This window comes from Vigna unguiculata, chromosome 1 (genome assembly GCF_037176805.1).
Source record: "Vigna unguiculata cultivar grain cowpea cultivar isolate G323 ecotype 2 chromosome 1, ASM3717680v1, whole genome shotgun sequence".
NCBI classification, from domain to species: domain Eukaryota; kingdom Viridiplantae; phylum Streptophyta; class Magnoliopsida; order Fabales; family Fabaceae; genus Vigna; species Vigna unguiculata.
Window position 1 is genome coordinate 3,692,490 of NC_140792.1, and position 22,628 is coordinate 3,715,117.

At 35.4% G+C, this 22,628-nt stretch overlaps 1 protein-coding gene and 1 pseudogene across 5 annotated transcripts; one reads left to right on the forward strand and one right to left on the reverse strand.

Annotated features, from left to right (window-relative positions):
• Positions 1–513: 513 nt before the first annotated feature.
• LOC114194175 (protein LNK2-like) lies at positions 514–14,936 on the reverse strand. Of its 5 annotated transcripts, XM_085667644.1 has the most exons (9): positions 14,619–14,934; positions 13,407–13,659; positions 10,002–10,344; positions 9,703–9,835; positions 8,833–9,142; positions 3,154–3,858; positions 2,894–3,051; positions 1,179–1,552; positions 799–1,106 (listed from the first exon to the last, which is right to left on the reverse strand). In XM_085667644.1, exons 3-8 carry the CDS (start codon positions 10,072–10,074, stop codon positions 1,210–1,212), a joined length of 1,722 nt encoding a protein of 573 aa, XP_085523770.1. In that variant the 5' UTR covers positions 10,075–10,344; positions 13,407–13,659; positions 14,619–14,934; the 3' UTR covers positions 799–1,106; positions 1,179–1,209. The 5 variants fall into 5 exon arrangements, with proteins under 5 accessions (XP_085523744.1, XP_085523770.1, XP_085523756.1 ...); XM_085667618.1 differs by lacking the exons at positions 799–1,106; positions 13,407–13,659 and adding an exon at positions 514–713 and having other exon boundaries at positions 14,619–14,935; XM_085667630.1 differs by lacking the exon at positions 13,407–13,659 and having other exon boundaries at positions 799–1,098; positions 14,619–14,936.
• On the forward strand, positions 10,789–12,095 carry LOC146888631 (uncharacterized; annotated as a pseudogene).
• Positions 14,937–22,628: the final 7,692 nt, after the last annotated feature.

The following is a 22,628-nucleotide window of genomic DNA, read 5'->3' on the forward strand; positions in this document are numbered from 1 at the left end:
ATGTGTTTCTTGATTTCGTTGCCTACACCATCTCTAAACATGGACCATTTATCGTGCTTGCAGCGCCGCCATCATTCTTCGCCGGCAAACAGTGAGGGGTGAGGGGGTGAGGGACCGAGTAGAGGAGTATTTCGGGAATTAAGTGTTTTATGGGGTGTTGGGAGAAAAAAGGGAGGTGCAGGAAGAAACCTGATATATCTTACTATGCTTCAGGTATTTATTATTTGTATAGAAATCTTTTCCCTATTCTATAGGGAAAAAAGAAAAAGAGTTTTAAATAAAAAGAAACATGTAGAAGCAACCCTCAGTAAGACCGTGGAAGGTTATAGATTGGTTGCGCAATCCTAACCATGTCCCCTCTCCTCATCGCCCTTATCTCCCCATAATCTATTTCTTTCATATTAAGAACCTGAACAGTCTTCAACATCAGACAAAATAAAAAGCGGTAACAAACAAAAAATCTGAGAATTAAATAGATGACTTTTTTTTTTAGCTTATATCATGCACTCAAGCTGCAGGCAAGGACGAAAATAGTTTACTGAAATCAGGTAATTAATCTTACAGCACGTATTGAGTGGACTATCAAAATGCCACTAACAATCTACTTTGCCTTCAAAAAGCATTGCAAAATATAAGCATCGACTTGAAATACAATCAAAGGGAAATGGGGAGACTAACCGAGTAAACTGTCCCATATAAGACTGCCAGTCAACCTGAAAATTTAATTAAAATGAATACAAATATTATGGCTTGATATGTCTCGGTTAGTGTTTTGAAAGAAACGGTGAAAAACTTAAATTCAAATAAAATATCGCAAGTTTATGACTCAATTTCAAATGGTGACAGTACATACAGAAATACGACACAAACTTTAAGGCCTGGTCTAAGTCAGTCAGTCAAAGACTTAAATTTAACATCTGAGTGCGAAACATTTTGTTGCAGTTATGAACGAAACAACATAGCACTCGCGACCTTAAGTATGGTCGGATACAGATATACATACTCCGTCATGTTTTGAAACAGAAGAAACGATAATAATATGATAACCATGAAACTGGTTCCCAGGATTCTACAGCCATAATTGTGCTTGCTTATGATCTGAGTGGCTGACAATAAAATAAAACATTTGAATTACCAGTAAATACATATATAATTGAAAGAAATAAGGAAGCATTTACCCTCAAATATCTGGAGAGCCCTCTTTCTTCTTCATTGAGAGGCTTCAAGTTCCTGTGTGTTGGATGCATTCTCAGAAGTGTCTACGCAGGGACTGTTTCTAATTTGATCCATAGACTGGGTATCAAACCAGGAATTCTTCAGCTCAAGGTGAGAAAGTTGTTGATTGTTTTTCGAGTCCTCATCTGGTAAGCAACTCATGGGAAAGTTCACCAGGTTAGCTGCTTTGCTTTCACTTTGCACCTTAGTAGAAACAGGTGACTCAAGCTTGTCAGAATAGTTCTGGGTTAGCTCCATAGGACTATGAAAAAGTAAATGGGCTACGGTTCTATCAATGGGATTCGTCTCTGTTTCAACATCTGGCATCCTGGCATATCTGTAATACCAACATAGTTCATACAGTAAAAATAGTTAGCAACATAGCATCTTTAAAGTACAATCAACCTACTTGAGATCATGGTTGATACAGTAAAAACAATGACGGTTCTAAAATTCATTGCTTTTTTACAAGATAAACATGCTTATAGTTATACTGCAGTTTGGAGATAATACTGAAATATCAAATAAGGAAAACTGTGAAATGAAGCCCTACTCCACGAATTGATGTTTACTTGGTCTAACCTTTAACTACTATTTATGAATAAAAGTGCCACACTTCCTAGACATGAGTGAAACAACTCCTGCACATGAATAAGCAATACTCCAGGTATAGTTCCCAATGGAATCCTAGAAGGTGGCTAGCAAACATGGTTTCCTGTGAGTAAAATCTCAAAAATCAAGAAAAAAAACAAGAGTTTCATAGGCTACATAAAAATTCTTCTTGTACAATGGACATTGGAGGGTCTAAACCAGGACAAATGTGATAGAGATTAAAAATCAGTTGAAGATGGGATCCCACCACCCAAAAAAAAAAAAATACTTAAACATAGGCAGGGTCAAATAGCAGAAGTGTTAATCTTGGATGAAGAGGATAGCGATTTCCAATTTCAAAGAACATGATCCTCTAGCTGGATTGCAAGAGCCAAGAATCTAAATTCAAGAGCTTTGGTATTCTTTCCCTTTCCCCTATTTTTTTCTGCTGCAGTTTGCCCTCTTCGCATGAAGAGTTCTACAAATGACTACCAACCCATATTAGCTGTGGTCATGCCTCCCTTTCTATGGTGCGACCCTTCCACCAACATACCAAATCTCCTATTAACCTCCTACTATGCACCTCTACCTCCAACGAATCTTTCCAACTTGCATTGATGATTATTTCAATTTACTTGGTTGTTTTTAATGAAAATAGGCTTTAGGGGAATTAGGCTTGGGCTTGTGACAGATATTGTAATGGTTTGAACGAAATTCTCTGCTAGGGTTGGTGTAATTTAACCAAAATATTTGTGTCTACAATGTTTTGTACTTTTCTACTTCACCATAGATGAAGATTTGAACTTCCAAGGCTATAATAGCAAGAAACTCAAGCACCAGATAGCTTACTTATAATGTACTCCCAACTTTTTCTGTGTTTAAATTTGTCCATCTGTCCATTAGTGAGGTAAAAGGAAAAACATAGAACTCGGTAACACCAGAAATTTTCACATAAACCTACGGCATTTTCCTCGTATACTGCTTTTGATGAATCATGATGGAATGATACTGAATTCATAATAAGTGCTCTTTGTAAAAGCAAAAGTAATGGCCTTTAAAGTTGTAGTGCATTTGGTAGCTTTCCTACCTATTTTGTGTATTGCTTTCTTCTCTTGCTACAACTTCAAGTTGGTCTCTGCTACTTTTGTTTGTACTGCTAGTATCACTAGCATAATGCCTTTGAGTTGCACTTTGTGCCAACCGGAACAAACTATCTCTGATGCAGAGTCTTATTTTGAGGTCCAACTGTAGAAAAAGTTTGCCTCGGCATTGTAGCCATATCAAGATTAGTATACAAGGAAACAATTAAATATATTATAATATTAGCTAGTATCAATTCAACCATACCTTTGATATAATATCCTGAAGCTGGCACAATATGGTGTCTTCAACAAAATCATTTCCAACTGCCACTGACATTGTATTAGAATCATCTTGTTCAATAGGTGGATCTGGAGCAGGAAGAATTCTTAGATCTTCGTCAGTCCCGTCACTGAGATGACTTTGGATGTCTGGAGGGCATTTCTGGGTGCTTGATTTGGTATTACTAGGGACTTGATGGCCCAATTGTTGCCGTTGTTTCTGAATAGCAATCATTGCCTGCATTTGCTGCCGCCTCCTCAATTTTTCAATTTTCTCCTGAGGAGTCATGATTTGAGGTTTGACTGAGTCCACAGAATTTTTCACAGGATTCACTATACCAGGAGACACTTCGTACCCAGAAAGCACAGGCTGCTGCCTAAGATCACCTGACAGAGTCTGCGACAGCATTGGCATAGCAGGATATGTACTAGTAAGGTTCTCATACACAGAAGAAGACACATATGGATTTACAATATTCTGAAATAAGGTTTCAGCTCCTTGGATCTGATTTTGTTGACCAAGAATTGGAGAGGGAGAAGATTGTATGACAGATGGTGATAATTCATTTTCAAATTGTCTTGCTGGTGCTGCTGAAGGAGACCAATTACCATAAAAATCTTGCAAGTTATTCTCCTGTTGTTTTACCTGTGATTTTTTCCGAGTTTTCAGAAGATTCTTTTGCCTAAAAACCTGCATATATATGAAATGAAAGAGATCAGATACTTACTTGACTTTGAGAAGGAAACACGTATAAATCTTCTGCTAGAGCTGTAGCACATAATTATGCCAACGGGATTTAGCCATGTATGATAGACATACACATCTAATCAGAATAAAAATACACCAAAGGACAAATATAAGTACAATTCTAAACACAAAAATGTTTAAGCAAAAAAGATATCCATCAGGGAAAGAACCGGTGCTTTCTAAAGAAGCTAAATTGCATATTTCAAATTTCCTCAACCTAGAACCAAGACAAATATCTGTCAGGTTTTACAGAGGGGGTTTCACTGGGGAGAACAACACCAATGAGATCTGAGCCTAACCACATAAGATATTGACACCACTCTTAACCCAAAACCTTAAGGCAATGGATTTATGGGTCTTTATTCTTATATAGTGCTCTACTTTCTCATTTCTGGTCAATGTGGGACTTAGACTCACACTTGGATTCCTAACAATCTCCCCCTCAAGGGTGAGTCCCTTCAACCACATTGGTACACTCCCCCTCCAGCGGAAGCTGCCCAACCACGAGTACTCCACGAGTACTCATTTTCTGCCCTTTTCACGCTTACCTGGAACTCTTACCTGGGACCTTTGTCAGGAAGACTTTTGATACTAGGACCATACTGCACTCGTTTAAGCCGGTTTTAACCATCAGCTCTGATACCACTTGTCAGGTTTTTAAGAGGGGGTTTCACTGGGGAGAACAACACCAATGAGATCTGAGCCTAACCACATAAGATATTGACACCACTCTTAACCCAAAACCTTAAGGCAATGGATTTATGGGTCTTTATTCTTATATAGTGCTCTACTTTCTCATTTCTGGTCAATGTGGGACTTAGACTCACACTTGGATTCCTAACAATATCCACTACTCTATAAACTCCTGAATAATGTAACTTGTTTTTCGACATAACAAAATTTATATTGCCAAAATGAGAAGGTATAGAAACCAAACAACCAAATTAGTTCACAAGTGACAAGACTAGACATATCAAACAAGGAATGTTGGTACGGTGCACTTATAGATGAAACCAATAATATAAATGAACTAAGGGTCATTTGCCCATGTATCATTTACAACTAGCAGTTGTCCATTCCAACAGCAACATGGTGACTATCACTAACCCTAGTACATACGGTAAAGGACATACCTTTTGAACACAAATTACACATGATTATCAACACTGCTGAGCAAAAGAACAAAATACATGATTATCAACACACCCCCTTTAAGTTGGATCAAAGATGCTAATCAATCCCAACTTTGTTATAACGGCTTGATGTAATTATCTTTTACTTCTCTAAATAATATCATTTTAAACACAAATTATGCAATATACACAATAAATATTTTATTACCAATATTGATAGTTGCTGAAGGGAACATTTGTGATCAAAGTTAGTAACAAAATATATTACTTAAATTGATAAATTACATTCATTTTGTAAACTTTAGAGTAATTATAATTAATTTTTCTCTTTTACTCAATACTCTAAGAATTTGTGTTTGGTATCCTGAGAATCTGCCCCAGTCTTGCCTTGAAGAAAAATTTCACTATTGTAACCTAAGATTTAACAAAACATATGAGGATGAAATTCAAAGAAAATTGTAGTAAATAGGATGTTAATTGCATTACTAGAAGTTGGTAGAATATTAGTGTTAGAAGATTCTAGAGATCACTTTATTTTAGTGTTAGAGTTCTTTATATACAGAGGCTAATGCATTGATTCAAATGAATCAATTGAATAACAATCTTCTTATTTCCATCCGTTCCTTTTGTCTCTAGTCTTTATAGTTAAGTGTTTGGATGTGTTGTGTCTGTCCATATACATAGTCAGATTCATGGAAAATTAGATTCTAGAGTTGTTAAATGCATATTCCTTGGTTATGCATCTAATAAAAAGGATATTGTTGTAACCATCCTCCGAGTCAAAAGTTTATTACCTCCATGGGTGTCACTTTTGAGGAAACTAAATTCGTGGAAAATTAGATTCTAGAGTTATTAAATGCATATTCCTTGGTTATGCATCTAATAAAAAGGATATCGTTGTAACCATCCTCCGAGTCAAAAGTTTATTACTTCCATGGGTGTCACTTTTGATGAAACTAAATTCGTGAAAAATTAGATCCTAGAGTTGTTAAATGCATATTCCTTGATTATGCATCTAATAAAAAGGATATCATTGTAACCATCCCCCGAGTCAAAAGTTTATTACCTCCATGGGTGTCACTTTTGATGAAACTAAATCTTTTTACATATATCCTCAACTTCAGGGGGAAGGTTCTTTTGAAGTTGGGTCTTTTGAATCTCTTGAGTCATATTTTGTCTCTTTCATATGAGAACCGTCTCATAATGATACTGTTGGTACTCCTAATATTTCTCTTGGCACATCTTGTATGGATATCTCAAAAGTTGCTCCTAACAAAGGCATTTATGAGTGCGTTTTGTGCACTCATACATGGTCTAATCTTAGCTTTGTTTATAGTAATTATGTTTAAATATAGTGTTTTAAGTAGGATTTCTCCAAATGGGGTAAAATGAGCTTTGAATAAAAATATATGTTAAAATCAGCTTTTTAAGCCATGTTAGATGATAAGTGTTTTAGACAAATGAAGTGCACTAGATGATATAGTCTATGAGCTAACTTTTACAGATATTACATAACAACATAGATGTTCTTTGGACATTTAAATGTGTGCTGGTGCAACTGAAGATAGAAAAAGCTTATAAATCGTCTTTGAAAGGTGCACAGATGAATTATCTAAAACTTCATCATAGAAAAAGCAAATTTGGACAACTCTTAATGTTACAAGAAGCTAAGTCACCCTACTTGGTGAAGAAGGTAAAGTGCTCTTGAGAGAGATGAAAGATAAAATAAGAAGCAACATAGTCCCGCCGAGAAACTGCACTCAACGCCACCAGGGAGTTGCACCCAGCGCCACCACGCCCAACAACCATGGATTTTGACCAACACTACTTACGATGTTGCGAATTGTAAAGAATGTGGGTGCACGAAGTTCGTTTTCTACTAGATGACTAGGTAGTAGGCTTACTCAAGAAACAAGATGAAGATTCAACCACCTCCGATAGGTGGGGCATCAATGGTTTTAGAAAATTCAAATGCAAATTTTTTGGGTTATCTTTTATCAATAATCTTTGTTGCATCTATGACTATAAGTTTGCTGGAAAGACAAAAGGAAGGTTTTGAGGATTCTTAATGATTATTATTAAACATATTCAACCTTTGTCCTCACCACCACCTAAGTCATTGAACTTGAGTTTGGGTGTAGTAGCAAGTGGATTCTCATTCCCAAGGAGGGCAAGTGAAGATCAAGGAGATGAAGATGAACTTGGAATCCACAATTTCAACAATAATGATAATGTTGATTTTAGGAGGAAGGTGTATTGTTATGTTATAAGATACAATTTATTGAGATGGTTAGAATATTAGTGGGTTAGTTGGTTAGAGGGACTAGTTAGATATAAATAAGGTAAGAAAGATAGAAGTGATTCACATTTTTTTTTAGTGTAATTTGAGCAGTGGCGCTATGTGAAAGTGAAACCCATGGAGGAGAGTCTTATTTCTTGCTCTTTTCAAGCTATTCAATAAAGTTTTCTCTCTCTTCAATTGTTGGTTCCTAGCAATGTCTATGAGCTTATTTCAATATATAGGTTACTATAAGATCAATTTATTCCACTTGAAGCTCCTATAAGTTCTACATTGATAGCAAACCAGCTATCAGGCCTGTTCAATGTGATAGAATGAAGAATGTGAGGATTGACCTGAACTACATAAAGTCAAATTGGACCAGGAACTTTCAACCAACACTATGTGCCAACCAAGTGACACGAAGCTAATATGTTTGCAAAGTCATTACTAAAGTCAGAATTTGATTCAAATAATTACAGGCTGGGAATGATTGACATCTATTCATCAGATTGAGGGGGATTGTTTGATTTTGTTTAAATGGTTCTGAAATAATTGGATTATTTTAATCCTATTAGAAATCCTACATCGATTAGAGATAAGGCAATTTCATAATATATTAAGTTGGGTGCAAACCTCACCTTACAAGCCAGTTTTGTGAGATTGAGTTAGGCTTAAAGTCCACTTCTTAACATGGTATCAGAGCCATAGTTAAAAAAACAGTCTATCCTAACAATATTTCTATTTTTTGGGCATATAATTCCACCCGTTATCTCGGACCACTATTGGATCACTCATTTCTAGTCCCACATACAAGATGTATATACCTCGGCGTGAGAGGATGTGTTGGAAGTCCCACATTGACAAGAGATAAGACCATTTAATAGAATATAAGTAAGATGCAAACCTCACCTTACAAGCCGATTTTGTGAGGTTCAGTTAGACTTAAATCCACTTCTCAACAAATCCTAATAATAAAGGAATGGTTAATTATTGAGAGAAAACATTGTTCTCTTTTTATAAGATCTAGTTTAGTTAATGTTCAGGGATTCTTTTCTGTTTTTAACTCCTAATATTTAGCTTCACAACAACCCCTTTGTTGTATACAATGTACCTTGGTTTTATAGCGAATCGATAATCAGATTTACATGGTCTAAGCATGAGTTGCCATAGGCAAACAAATGGAGGAACCTATTGATGTAGAAGCTTCCCCGTTGCATATTCATTTGTGTAAAAGAAAAACAAGATTGTCCGTTGCAAATGCATCCAACATAAAGGATTCACTCCCTGCAAAGGTTTCCCTGTAAACTTAATCCAACTTCTATTTCCTTCATAAATTGTCCCAAGGGTCCCACTTTTGCCCTTTTCCTCAAACACCAACTATATTACAATAAATTACTATTGACCATATTGTCTAAAGAAGAAAAGTGAAACAATTATTCATTTAGTCCACTTTACAAATAGATAAATAATAAAAAGATTTTATCATTGGGAAAATTGGCATACCTGATGTTCCTTTTCTGTAGGCTTGCTTCTAACTCCATCATTTCCCTCATTAGCTGGGATTGCGCACGAATTTTGTAAAACTTGGGATGCAGGAATCCCAATCTTCTCATAGCTGAGGTCCAACGATTTGTCATCATTACATTGAACATACTCTTCTTTGATTTCCAAAGGATTTGTTCCGTTCCTCAAAGCACCAGAAGAACTTGGTGTATCCAATGGTAAAGGTGCTGGATTGTTGCTCACATCTTTGGAGGACCAAAGGTCATTAGAATTATCAAGACTTACATGACCAAATATAGGGTCCTCATTGCTGCAAAATCATCACTTGTGAGAATATTCAGTCAGATAGATGCCACTGTGAAATAAATGACTAATAATTGTAAGAATAGATGTATGTCTAAAAATATTCACTGTTAATCAGAACTACGAAACTTCTTTCCGATGTTATCCATCACATGCACCATATGCAGAAAACAATGGGGTGTAAAACTATCAAGTGACTAGATTTCTAAATTGAAACTTAGGCAAAATGAAGTCATCCTAGTTTAAAATGTAAAATTGTTAAAAAAAACTCATAATGTAATCCCCTTTTTTCACTTTTAATTATTACTTTATCGCTGAACCTTCATAATTTTCGATTCATGTTTGATAGAAGGAACTAAAAGTATGATTGAGCAAAGTGAGAGCAGTTATGAAAAGTGATGAATACTACCACAGTTTTCATAAATATGACGACAGGAGAGAGAAAAGTTTACACCATTTTAGGCTTCAGTAATTAAGTAAAAAGAGTGAAATGATATTAAATACATTGGTGACATAATGCTATAAGACACATGTATTATATAATACAACAGAGAAAATTTACTTTACCTAAAAATTCGATCAAGGTCATCAAAACTTCCTATGTTGGCCCATTCATAATCAACAAAATCACCTTGCTCTTTACCTTCATTACCACTTCGGAAAATTTCAGCATCCTTTTCATCATGTTGTTTAGATTCTTCTGTCAAACATTAGTACAATTAGAAATGGCCAAGAATAACTACGTATCTTGCATGTTTACTATTTTGTGAGACAAGCAGAAAAAACATCAATAGATAAGGGCCTACATAAATACAAAAATGAATTGACAGGTTTCTGGTCAGAATTCCTTAAAATAGCAATTTTACCAATTCTTGAACTGAATTTGCCAAGTTCTCTTAAATTTTTAGATACTTCAGTACCAAGAGATCCCTGGTCCATTTTAGTTGAACTGGACAAAGACAAGTTAGGCCAGACATGTGTTCCATATCCTGAGACAGGTAATTCTACACTATTATCAAGGTTGGAACTGCTTCCAAGCTTTCTTTCATAAAAATCAGTTTTAGCCTCTGGTCTCTTCAACTCTGTGAGCTTAGTTGTAGAAGCTTCCTGATTGAATTCTTTCTTGTTGCTAACATCTTCATTTACCTCTGGATAAGGCACAATATGATCATCACTCTCACCTCCTTCACCCCATATTATGTTAGCTAGCTGAAAACAATCCATCATTAAACATTTTTATTGATGAGTTTGAAAATAAATTAACAAAAGTACACTCTAGATGTTGACAGTAGTAACATAAATAGACACCAAGAAGAATAGTATTGTGCAAAGCAAGTGAAAAAGACAACAAAATTTACAAAAATTGTACTAACAACTACACTCAACATTTCAACTAATTGTGTATGTCAATAAAACACCCAACTGATTTGGTATTATCACATAGAAAATATTAATACGGTTATGATTAATGGATATTAGAGTGATCGTCAAATCACTTCACTCCTCCCTTGTTATAACTTTTAGCTACTCATGAAAATCAGGTAGTGTGCAAAGTTTTAAGTTTTGCCTCCTTCTAATTGGTTAGATTATGTCAGATGTATCAAGTACAATGCAATTTTTGTTTGGTTTTGAATGTTTGATTCAATTGTTGTCTTCATCCACCACTTCATCCCAACAAAAATTGCATTGGATGTCATTGGATATATAGGCTTAAATATAAACCAGACAGCAACAATGACCAATACAAGTCCTGTTTGGTGGTGGACAGATACACACAACAAGCTGGAAATGATTTCAAACACATTTTCCCCTGTGGCAAATCTCACTTCTATTACCTACACCACCAGGACCTCCACTCCGATAGTCAGGGGTTAAGAAAATAGTCCTGCTGAGATGCAATTATCTAGGAAAAAAGGCTTATGCTATTTTTGTGATGAGAAATTTAGCCTTAATCAAAAATGTCTAAATCGACAATTCATGTTGTTGCAATTAGAGGTTGAAGAAAATGATGAATTTGTTCTTTACGAGTCTCAACCAGCTAAGGAACTACAGGGTATGGAGGTGGACAATCATCATTTGTCCTTAAAAGCTCTGAAAGGAGGAATGGGAGTTGGCACCATTCGTTTCATGGCTTATATCAACACAATGCCAGTTTCAGTTCTCATTTATGGGGGCAGTTCCAACAATTTCTTACAGCCCAAAGACACTAAATTTCTGAAATTACCAATAGAGCTTGCTATCTTATTTAAGGTATTGGTTGGCAATGGGAATTATATGACTGCAGAAGGGTTTATTCGAGACCTTAAAGTCCAAGCTCAAGGGAACATATTTCACATTCCTGTATTCTTATTACCAATTTTAGGTGTTGATTTAATCTTAGGCACTACTTGGTTGAAGACATTGGACCTCATATAGCTGATTATGATACTTTACAGTTGAAATTTATGTGGAATGACCAGTTTACCACCTTACGGGGTGAGCCTACTGTTTCCCCTGAATGCGCCCAACTTCATCACATTCGACGCATGATTAACACAGACTCTATTGTGGAGGTGTACAACATGCAGTTACTCAATGACTCTCCTCACTCTAGTCACACTTTGGATCTTTCTGATCCTCTGGACCGAGATTTAGCTACCCTATTACATAATTATCATGTGGTCTTTGATCCATCTACTGCACTTCCTCCTCCCCGATCTCATGACCATTCCATTATTTTAGTTGAGGGGTCGCCACTTGTCAAAGTTAAACCCTACCGATACCTGCATTGCCAAAAGGAAGGAATTGAAAACTTGGTGAAAGGATTATTGAAGGATGGTCTTATTCGACCTAGTAAGAGCCCCTTTTCTTCCACCATGATTTTAGTTGAAAAGAAAGATTGTTCATGGAGAGTTTGCACTGATTACCGGGCTTTAATGCAATTACGATTAAAGATACTTTCCAATTCCAACTGTGGATGAAATACTTGATCAACTACATGGAGCTTCCTTCTTTTCCAAATTGGATTTAAGATCGGGTTACCACCAGATTTTGCTCAATCTTGCATACCACTTTAAAATTGCATTCCGGACACATTTTGGTCACTATGAGTGGTTGGTTATGCCATTTGGCTTAACCAATGCCCCAAGGACTTTTCAAAGTCTCATGAATGACATCTTTGCTGGCTTTTTGAGGAAATTTGTCTTAGGTTTCTTTGATGATATTTTGATCTATAGCTCTACATGGCATGATCATCTCACTCACTTAGAAAAGGTTCTTTACATCCTGAAACAGCATCAATTATGTGCTAAGCACTCTAAGTGCTCTTCTGGTGTTGAAAAGATTGACTATTTGGGCCACACAATTTCGCAACATGGCGTTGCCATTGATGATTATACTAGAGAATTCTATGCTATTGCTACAACACTTGCTAAATTCCAACATTACCTTCTCGACCATAAGTTCATTATCAAGACTGATCAGAAAAGTTTAAACGAGTTGTTAGAGCAATCTTTACACACACCTGAACAACAATAATGGCTCCCAAAATCTTTAGGTTATGACTTTATCATCCAGTACAGTCCTGGTAAGGAGAATGTTCCCGCAGATGCTTTTTCACTAAGTTGGTTGATGGATTTTTCTGAACCTGTTGCCAATTGGTCCCAAATGTTAATTGAATTCACGCAACAACATGCTAATTAGCTCAAACTTTATCAGGATTGTTTGTTGGGTAAGCTGCAGTCCACCGCTTACACCATTCATGAAGGCTTATTTCTTATAAGAAACCGCATTGTGCTGCCTGGTATTGATTCTTTATTACAACAGATAATGTTAGGATATCACAACTCTAAAATTGGGGAGCATGCAGGATTTCGAAGAACACTAGCCAAGATTGCTGCACATTTTTACTGGCCTAAAATGAGAAATGATATACGAAAATTTGTTAATTAGTGTCTTGTATGCCAACAAGCAAAGACTGCTAATGTGGTTCCTGTTGGACTGCTGCAACTGATGTCCATTCCTCATCAAATTTGGGAAGAGATTGCAATGGATTTTATTACTCATTTGCCTATGTCCCAAGGCTTTACCACTATTTTTGTGGTCATTGATCGATTCTCAAAGTTTGGCTATTTCATTCCTATGAAATCAGACTTTAATAATCACTCTGTTGTTGAGGCCTTTATTTCTCACATTGTTAAAATCCATGGCTTTCCGACATCTATTGTTTCTGATCGTGATTGAGTATTCATGGGTGCCTTTTGGAAGCAATTGTTCAAAGCTCAAGGTACTACCTTATCTATGAGTTCTTCATATCACCCACAATCTGATGGACAAACCGAGAACCATAACAAGACTATTGAAATGTATCTCCGCTGCTTTAGCTATGCTAATCTAAAAAAATGGGTTTCCTTTCTACCATGGGCTCAATTGTGGTACAATACTTCTTTCCACCACAGCTTAGGCATGACACCTTTTCAAGCAGTTTTTGGTCGCCTTCCACCATCTATTATTCGTTATAAGTTGCAACCATCAGACCCTCTTTCACTGCAGGAAAATTTGAAAGCCTGGGATCAATTGCTTACTCAATTAAGACAACATTTGTTCAAATCCCAGAATTATATGAAGCAACAAGCTGATAAACACAGGCGTGATGTACAATTGCAAGTTGGTGATTTCGCTTTGGTTAAACTGCAGCCCTACAGGCAACATTCAGTAGCATTGCATAAATAAACACTCTAAGCTTGGTTTACGTTATATTGGACCCTTTGAAGTTGTACATAAAATAGGTTCCGTGGCATACAAGCTCCAACTTCCGGACTCAGCACTTATACATCCGGTGTTTCATGTTTCATTACTTTAAGAAATTTTATGGTCAAACTTCCCAGCAATCACATGTTTCATACGCATATTTCACTTATAATAGCAGCTCTCATGAGTAAGCCAAGTGCTTTAGTGCCCTGATTACAATGACAGTGTCTTTTTAGTGCCACGCCATCTTCCACTCCCCTGGATCCAAATCTCAAATTAGATGGTCATGATGGTGACTTACTTTCCAAGGCTTCTTCCTACAGAAGGCTAACAGGTCGTCTCATGTATTTGACCATATCAGGACTTTGTCATCACCCAAGTCACTAGTGTAAAGAACGCTATGGCCATCTAAACAAACTAAGTATTAAGCAATATCTGTCTCTCTCTACCTATCTCTAGCTAAGGGTTAGGCCTCCACGACATCCCAATATTTGCACGACATAAGCATGTAACCAAACAGAAAAGTAATTTTACAGCTAAACAAACAACATCCCTCACCTCAATCCAGTAATATTCCATATTCAAACCACCACGCACTGACACACTACAAATCATCAAATTCATTTCAACAACAAGAACCTAAGCAGGTCTACTAATACCAACAAAATTACACTAGAAACCGAATCACATACTAACAAAAAAATTAAACTAAAAAATTCCAAAAGAAAAGTAAAATGTTGAAAAAATGTACACACCTCTTCGTCGTTCCAATCAAACATCTCATATAATTGGAGGAAACAAACTCGCAAAACCGAAACTAGAATCAAGCATCAGGCACAGCATTAACACAATCATCGCCGGATTCCCCTTGAGATCACAGAGAAACGCACTCCATCAAACCAAGTTGAGAGCGAAATGGTGTCGCTTCGCACTTCACTGATCAACAGAGGAACAAACAAACATGCAACAAGTAAAAAAAACGAAGAAGACGAAGAAGCAGCACGGACCTTCAGCAAAGCAAAATTCGAGAAAGGAAAAGAAACAGAGTAAGATGTGTAGAGAAATGGTATGGGGTCGATTGCACGTGACGTCACGTGGGTATGCGATTGGTTAAGGATTGGAGGGTGGGTCTCATGCGTGCGACACGTGTGAGTGAAAACGTATCTGAAGTAGTGGCCAGGAATTGCTCTATCAAATACTAAAATTTCATTGGTTAAGTCTTCTGCCTCTAGATTTTGCGTTTTATGATCTGGCAGTGTCGTTTTGGGTTTTTTTTTCTGTGTTGGAGACCTTGGGAGCTGTGTGGGGCCCACCAAAGATCTGTTTGGTGGCTTGGGTCGCTTAAGGGGTCGCTTTCAGGTGGGCCTGGTGTGGTTGTGTCCATATTATCCGTGAGGAAAAATCAACTTCGACGATTTTCTATTCACATTTCCAACTACAACCAAACATTAATCAAATTCAAATTCAAATCATAAACCGTTTTCTCCTTCAGGACAGTTTGGTTCTTGTGCTGATGTTGTGTAACATCTAATATTAGAGGACTCTGCTTTTAACTGATTCTAACAAAATTGGGAGGAAGAAAATCCAGCTTTGAAATGTAGCTACTGTAAATGGAAAATAATATGTTCACACACAATTTGCCATTATCCACTTCTTCATCAAGTGATTAAAAAGAATAATTATATATATATATATATATATATATATATATCATATTATATTTTCGATGTTTATTAATTAATTGTTGAAAATATTTAGATTTTAAATATCATATTTTGTGGTAAAAAGAAAAAAAAAACACTAAATAATATGATGACCGTCCAGATAAAGTTAAAAGTTTTCATCATAGACAAAATTGAAAATTGTTTATCTTAAATTTTGATATATTTTAATTTTCAAATTTAACATAATGAATGATTTTAATTTATTGATTAAAAATGATAATATTTATTTATTTTCAAAGTTTGGATACCAAAATATATCAAAATTTTGATACAAGAACAAATTTCAATTTTATATCTAAATGTAGAAACTAAAAAGATATTTAATTTATTCTTTTTTTAACTACTTTCTTTAGACATTTTTTATCTTTTTACATTTTGTATTATTTAACTATTATAGAATTTATACCATAAAATTTGTCCTAAGAGTTCCACTTTTTAGGTAGAACTTCTCATTCTTTGAAACAATTTTATTTTTGTCACAAAAGGTATTTTTTACATTGACATGTATATGTTGTATGACATATAAATTTATGTTAATATTTTAAATTATTATTTCCCTTTTATATATGTATGTTGACACTATTATTATAACATTTCCAAATAAATTTATGTCAAGTATCATTAAACTTTCATATTTAAGCTATGTTGACAATAGCAATTACGTGAAAATTTTATTAGAAATATATAAAAAAAAATGAGAATAAAACATGGGGTGGTCACACCAAACACATGATAAGAAATTACACCTCATGAAAATCTATTAGAAAATATTCTAAATAAATACATGGAGAGTACTTAAATTGTTTCCTATTAATAAAATCCAAGATGACTAACTTATCCCATAATGATTTCCATCACAAAGAACATGAGAAACTTTGAAATCTACATGTCACGTATTAGTATGAAACACGAACAACCTATCACCATTGATCATAACATCAAATGAAATAAACTGATTAGTAATATCAAATATGTCAAACTTCTAACCCATAAACCATAATATACTAAAACTTATTATTGTTGATTAGAAGTCTTTCCTTTGAAGGATTTAATATTTACTTTCTTTGGTAGTTTACCCCTACGGGTTTCCTAATAGTTTGAAGTGGCTCATCACTTGTTTTAGTATTAGAATCTTCTCCCTCATGAACCATATCAGTCCATTTAAAAGCTAAATTGAATTCCTTTGCAAGACGATCTTCCTTAAATGACAAAGAATTAGGAATTATCTCAGAATTAGGAATTATCTCAGAATTAGGATGATGTGAATCAAGTTGTTGTAAGCCCTGCAAACTATTTACAACGGGAGTGAAATCTTCTAGAGAAGGCATGTCAGTTAAGAAACTAGACTCCACTGTCTCACTATCATTAAAAACATTTAAATTACTAACAAAAGAATATATATATATATATATATATATATATATATATGTACTTATAACACGAATATTATTAGGTTGAACTATAACAACATGCTAAGACTATCCAATAAGCAACATAACAAACTTAACCACAATAGGTTGTATCAGATGTTGGACTTGCTACACCACAAATTGATGCACCACAAGCTACACCATAGATTATACCACAAACTCAACAACAGATTGCACCTCAAGTTACACCGACAATTGCACCACAGGCTCCACCACAAGCTTTGCCCAACTCCATTGAGGTTGCCCTATAGGCTCCAACACAGGTTGCACCACCATGATAGATTGAGCCACAAGAACCGAATCTTGAGAAACAATGTCACCCTTAAGACGATAACGTTGTTGTATTTTTGCACCAATTATTTTCTCGCCACCAAAATTAGCTTTAACATCTTGTATTGATCTTCTATAATTAGATAAGTCATGACCAATCGTTTTACGATTTGAACAAAATAGAGACAATTTCTCATACTCTACATTAGTAATAAAATGCAAATCTTGAGTTTCTACCAAAATTTGGTTCGATAATTTAGATAACAAATCAACATCAACTAATATACGAGAAACAAATCCACGAGACTTATTCTTGGTGTAATCATTCAGAGTTAAAGGTGTGTCAATTCCATGTACAATGGAAAAATTTCCTTCGATTGCCAATTTTCCAAAGAAAAGCCATATTATATGAACCCAATAATTTTTATGAGTTTCATAGATGTAAGGGCAAGGTCCTTTGTCTAAGCAAAAACATGAAGAATACCAAGAGATAATATTCGCGTTTCAACAGCTAAAATCCTTCTCATATCCTCAAGCAAAGAGAAAGCAAACTCATAGAATCATTTGTCAAGAGGAAATGTCTTCCGCTAACTCAAATGATTCAAAGTCATGTGAAGTTTCTTACAAGATTTAAGGTGTGTGAGGCGTTTATCACATCTTCTCAACAATCATCTTCAATTGTGTGAATACAAAAACATAAATTTATTCAAGTTCTCAATAATATATGTAATATTTCTTTGTTACGAGCACCTTATTGTCAAATAATAATAATCTTATTATGTTTTTATTTCTATATTACATAAACTTAAAATTACTTATGTTCGTGAGAAACTTGTTAATTTATCTCTAAAATCCTTCACATATTATTAATTCTTGAAGACATCATCAACCATTTCTTGTTGTGATTTCAATAATTGTAGTAGTAATTGTGTATGGTGGATTAAATATTGAATTATATATTGTTTAGATTAGATTAACTGGTTATTATAATATCAATTTAGTTTTCAGCAACTATGTCTCCTATAGTAAAAGGGGAATTATTAAAAAAAAAATCGGAAAAGACAATAAGTTTATACCAAAATATTAGTTTAATCTAAAATACTAAAACTTAAAATAGTAAAATAACAACTTTGAAGTTTATTAGATTAGAGAAACAGAAAAGCAGAGGAAAGAAAGAAAATTGTATTGATTGGAAAACTGACGAAAAAACTCTACAAAAAGAGTTTAAATATTCTAGAATACAAGGTAACTAAAAGCAGGGGTAGAAAGGTAAAAGCCCCCCTCAAGTTGGAGCAAAAATGTTTTGGAGAGCCAACTTGCTGATGAGCGGTGCAAACTTTTGATGTGGTAAGGATTTAGTGAAGAGATTTGCAACTTGCTGATGTGACTTTACGTGGATAAGCCTTAGGAAACCAGATTCCACGTGTTCTCTCACAAAATGGACATCAATGTCTATGTGTTTAGACCTCTGATGTGAAACAGGATTTGATGATAGATGGATGGCAGAAACATTGTCACATAAAAGAAGAACCTTTTGCGGTTGGTGGTCAAAGAACTGGAGGAGTTGCTTGAGCCAAAGTAACTCTGAAGTGATAGAAGCAATAGCCCAGTGGTGGATTTTCTGTTGTCTAAACAACTGCCCCAATCAGCATCCACATAAGCACTAAGGGTGAAACTAGATTGAGAAGAGAAAAGAAGCCCTTGTCCAGGATTGGCCTTCAGGTAGCGGAGAATCTGATGAACTGCAAGAAGATGCGGTGTTCGAGGCTGGTTCATGAACTGGCTGAGCTTGTTGACAGCAAAACAAATGTCAGGTCGAGAGATACAAATGTACATGAGTATGCCTAGTAGTCGTCTGTATGCAGAAGGATCAGGCAGCAAGTCACCATCTGTGGAGGTCAAATGTAGATTGGGATCCATTAGGATAACAGCAGATTTGGCATTAAGAAAACCAGTATCTTGTAGGAGTTGGATGATATACTTCCTTTGGCATAGATTAATGCCTTGTTTGGATTTTGCAATTTCAAGCCCAAGGAAAAATTTCAGATCTCCTACAACATTGAGCTTGAAAAGATTCTGAAGGATGTTTTGGCAGCTGGTTAAACAATCTGTGTTTGGTCCTGCAAGAATGATATCGTCGACATATACTAGCAAAAAAACTATGTTGTTTTTTTCACCATAACGGAAAAGAGAATAATCACTAGTGCATTGTATAAAACCATGACATTTTAGTGATGTAGAAAAATGTTTAAACCATTGTCGAGATGCTTGCTTTAAGCCATACAAAGATCTATTTAACCGACAAACAAGATTACCATTAGCATTTTGTGGGGTCTTTTAACCTTGTGGTATTTTCATGTATACCTTTTCATCTATATAACCATTCAGAAAAGCATTTTGTACATCTAGCTGAATAAAATTCCATTGTTTAATGGCAGCCAAAGATAAAAGAACATGTACAATAGTAATAGTAGCAACAGGAGAGAAAGTGTCAAGGAAATCAATACCTGCTTCTTGTGTAAACCCACGTGCTACAAGTCTAGCTTTTCTTTTGGCTAAGGTACCATCAACATTATATTTTACCTTGTAAATTCACTTACAGCTGATGGCCTTTTTGTCTTTAGGTAGAGGAACAATATCCCATGTGTGATTAGTATCCATTGCTTCAAGCTCTTTATCCATAGCAGCTTGCCATTCAAGGAAACGAACAGCTTGATGATAATATGTTGGTTCATAAATGCTGCTGATTTGCATAACAAAATTGCGATATGCAGTAGAAAGCTTATCGTATGAAATGGAGTGACATATAGAATTAGATGACTGCAAGTTAGGCATAGAAGCAATATATTCATTTAAATAAGCAGGAGGATGAATGTTCCGAGAAGATCTTCTAGGAATATTAGGTTGATCAGTCAAATCATTATTGTCATTATGATTAGGTTCATTATGAGAAGGATGACTGTTTTCAGTGCTTAGTGGTTGAAAAAAGTTTGTGGCAGGAGAAAAATCATTTGCAGGCTGAGGAATAACAGTATGGATAAAAGGGTCACTAGTCTGATTTAATTTTGATGTAGAGTTGTGATGTTGCATGATAAAAGGCATAATATTTTCATGAAAAATCACATTTCTAGAGATAATAATTTTTCCAGATTCAAGGCCATACAACTTATAACCTTTGACCCCAGTAGGATAACCAATAAAAATAGTAGGTTCAGCCCTGGGACTAAACTTGTGTCTTTCATGTTTCTGGGTAGTAGCATAACATAAAGACCCAAAAATCTTAAAGTTGGAATAGTCAGGAGCAATATTGTAAAGAATTTGATAAGGGCTGCAATTATTTAAAACAGGAGATGGTATCCCATTGATGATATATGTAGCAGTTAAAATGCAGTCACCCCAAAAGACAATAGGAACATTAGACTGAAATAACAAAGATCTAGCCACATTTAACAAATGTTGATGTTTTCTTTCTACAACAAAATTTTGTTCTGATGTATAAGGACATGAGAATTGATGCAAAGTTCCTTCAGAGGCGAGAAAATCAGTTAGCAAAAATTCCTTTGCATTATCACTTCTTAAGCATTTTATGGATTTCTGAAACTGAGTTTTAACAAATAGGAATTTTTTTTAATACAAATAGAGGCTTGTTGTTTAGATTTCAGTAAAAAAATCCAAGTGAAACGGCTATGATCATCAACTATTGAAAGAAAAAAACGATGATTGCCATAAGTAGGGGTATGAAAGGGTCCCCAAATGTCATAATGGATTAAATCAAAACAGGCATCAGAGAAGTGATTATGACAAGTAAAGGGAAGACGTTTTTGCTTAGCAAAGGGACATACACTGCAAGTTTTACAAGAAAAATTACTAGGCAAATGCAGATTTTTATCAACATGAATCAATCTAAGAATGTCATCAGATAAGTGGCCTAATCTATAGTGCCATTTCAAAGTATTCGTATGCGTATGCATATTGTTAACAAGATTAATAGAAGAAGGCAACAAGGTGCTACAAAGTTTATTGAAGGTATTTTGAAAAATATAGAGGCCATCCAGGATGCTACCCTTGCCAATCACATTCGATGCCTGGGGATCCTATATGGCAAAAGAACAATTGTCAAATAGAATCTTGTTTTGTGTAAATTGAGTGAGAGAACTTACAGATATAAGGTTGACTTTAAAATCTGGAATGAATAAAACTCTGTGAAGAATGATATGATCATTTAACTTAACTGTGCCAATGGCTTTAACAGGAACAACATTCCCAGTAGGAAGATATACAGATTGATTTTCTAAAGTACTAAAGCAAATAAAATTATCCAAAGAACATGTAATGTGGATAGTCGCTCCTGAATCAAGAATCCAGACAGAGGAATTTCCTTTATTTGGATATGTGGTGAAAGCTAAATTTTTAAAAAAGGAGAAACTATACATACCGTCTTTAGGTGAATTAGAAGGATGTGGTTGCTGGGAAGAACCAACAGGTGCTACCTGATTCTGAAGAAGAATTAGGAGTTGATCATATTGAGCTTTAGTAAGCTGCATTGGGGTCACTCCTTTGTTGAGATTCGTGACTTGGTGAACATCAGAATTGGGTTTCTTGTATCCGACTGGATATCCATGTTTCTTGTAGCACTTGTTTTCAGTATGACCAAGAATCTTACAGTAACTACATCTTGGTCGCTCTTTCTTTGTGGAACTAGATTGTTGTGGTTTGTTTTGGGATTGAGGAATAGCAAAAGCAATATGTGAAGATTGTTGTGTTAGAACACCAACCTCTTGTCGTTTTTCTTCTTGAACCACAAGAGAAAACACACGGCTAATGGAAGGAATAGGATCCATTAGAAGAATTTGAGCGCTGATTTGGGAAAAATTGTCATTGAGGCCCATTAAAAAGGACATGACATGCTCAGACTGCAGATAGTCGATCAAGGGTTTAACGCCACCGCAAGTGCAGGAAGGAGATGGTTGAAAATCACCCAATTCTTCCCAGAGACTTTTGATCATGGCAAAGTATTGACTTATAGACATTGAGCCTTGTTGGCAAGGGAAAATCACTTTCTTCAACTAGAAAACCCTAGGACCATTGTTTTGCCTATATCGAGAATTTAAATCTTCCCATAAGATGGCAGCAGTAGAAAGTAGATGATGCTGGTTGCGATTTCTTTCGTTACTGAATTAAGAAGCCAAGAATGCACTATGCTATCATTTCTTTTCCACAAAGAAAGATGGGTTGGGTCGGTGGGTTCGGGAAGGGATCCATCAATGAAACCCATTTTGTTTTTCGATTCAAGAGCAATGGTGACTGCGCGCCTCCAAGAACCAAAGTTGTCACCATTCAG

Excerpts from the sequence above, each read along its gene's own strand:
- LOC114194175 (XM_085667618.1), bottom strand. The coding sequence starts at position 14,642 with ATGTTTGATTGGAACGACGAAGAG. Across the intron at positions 3,859-8,832 it reads CTACAGAAAAGGAACATCAG|GTTTTTAGGCAAAAGAATCT; the intron begins GTATGCCAATTT and ends ATATATATGCAG. Across the intron at positions 1,553-2,893 it reads GAAAGCAATACACAAAATAG|ATATGCCAGGATGCCAGATG; the intron begins GTAGGAAAGCTA and ends TTGGTATTACAG.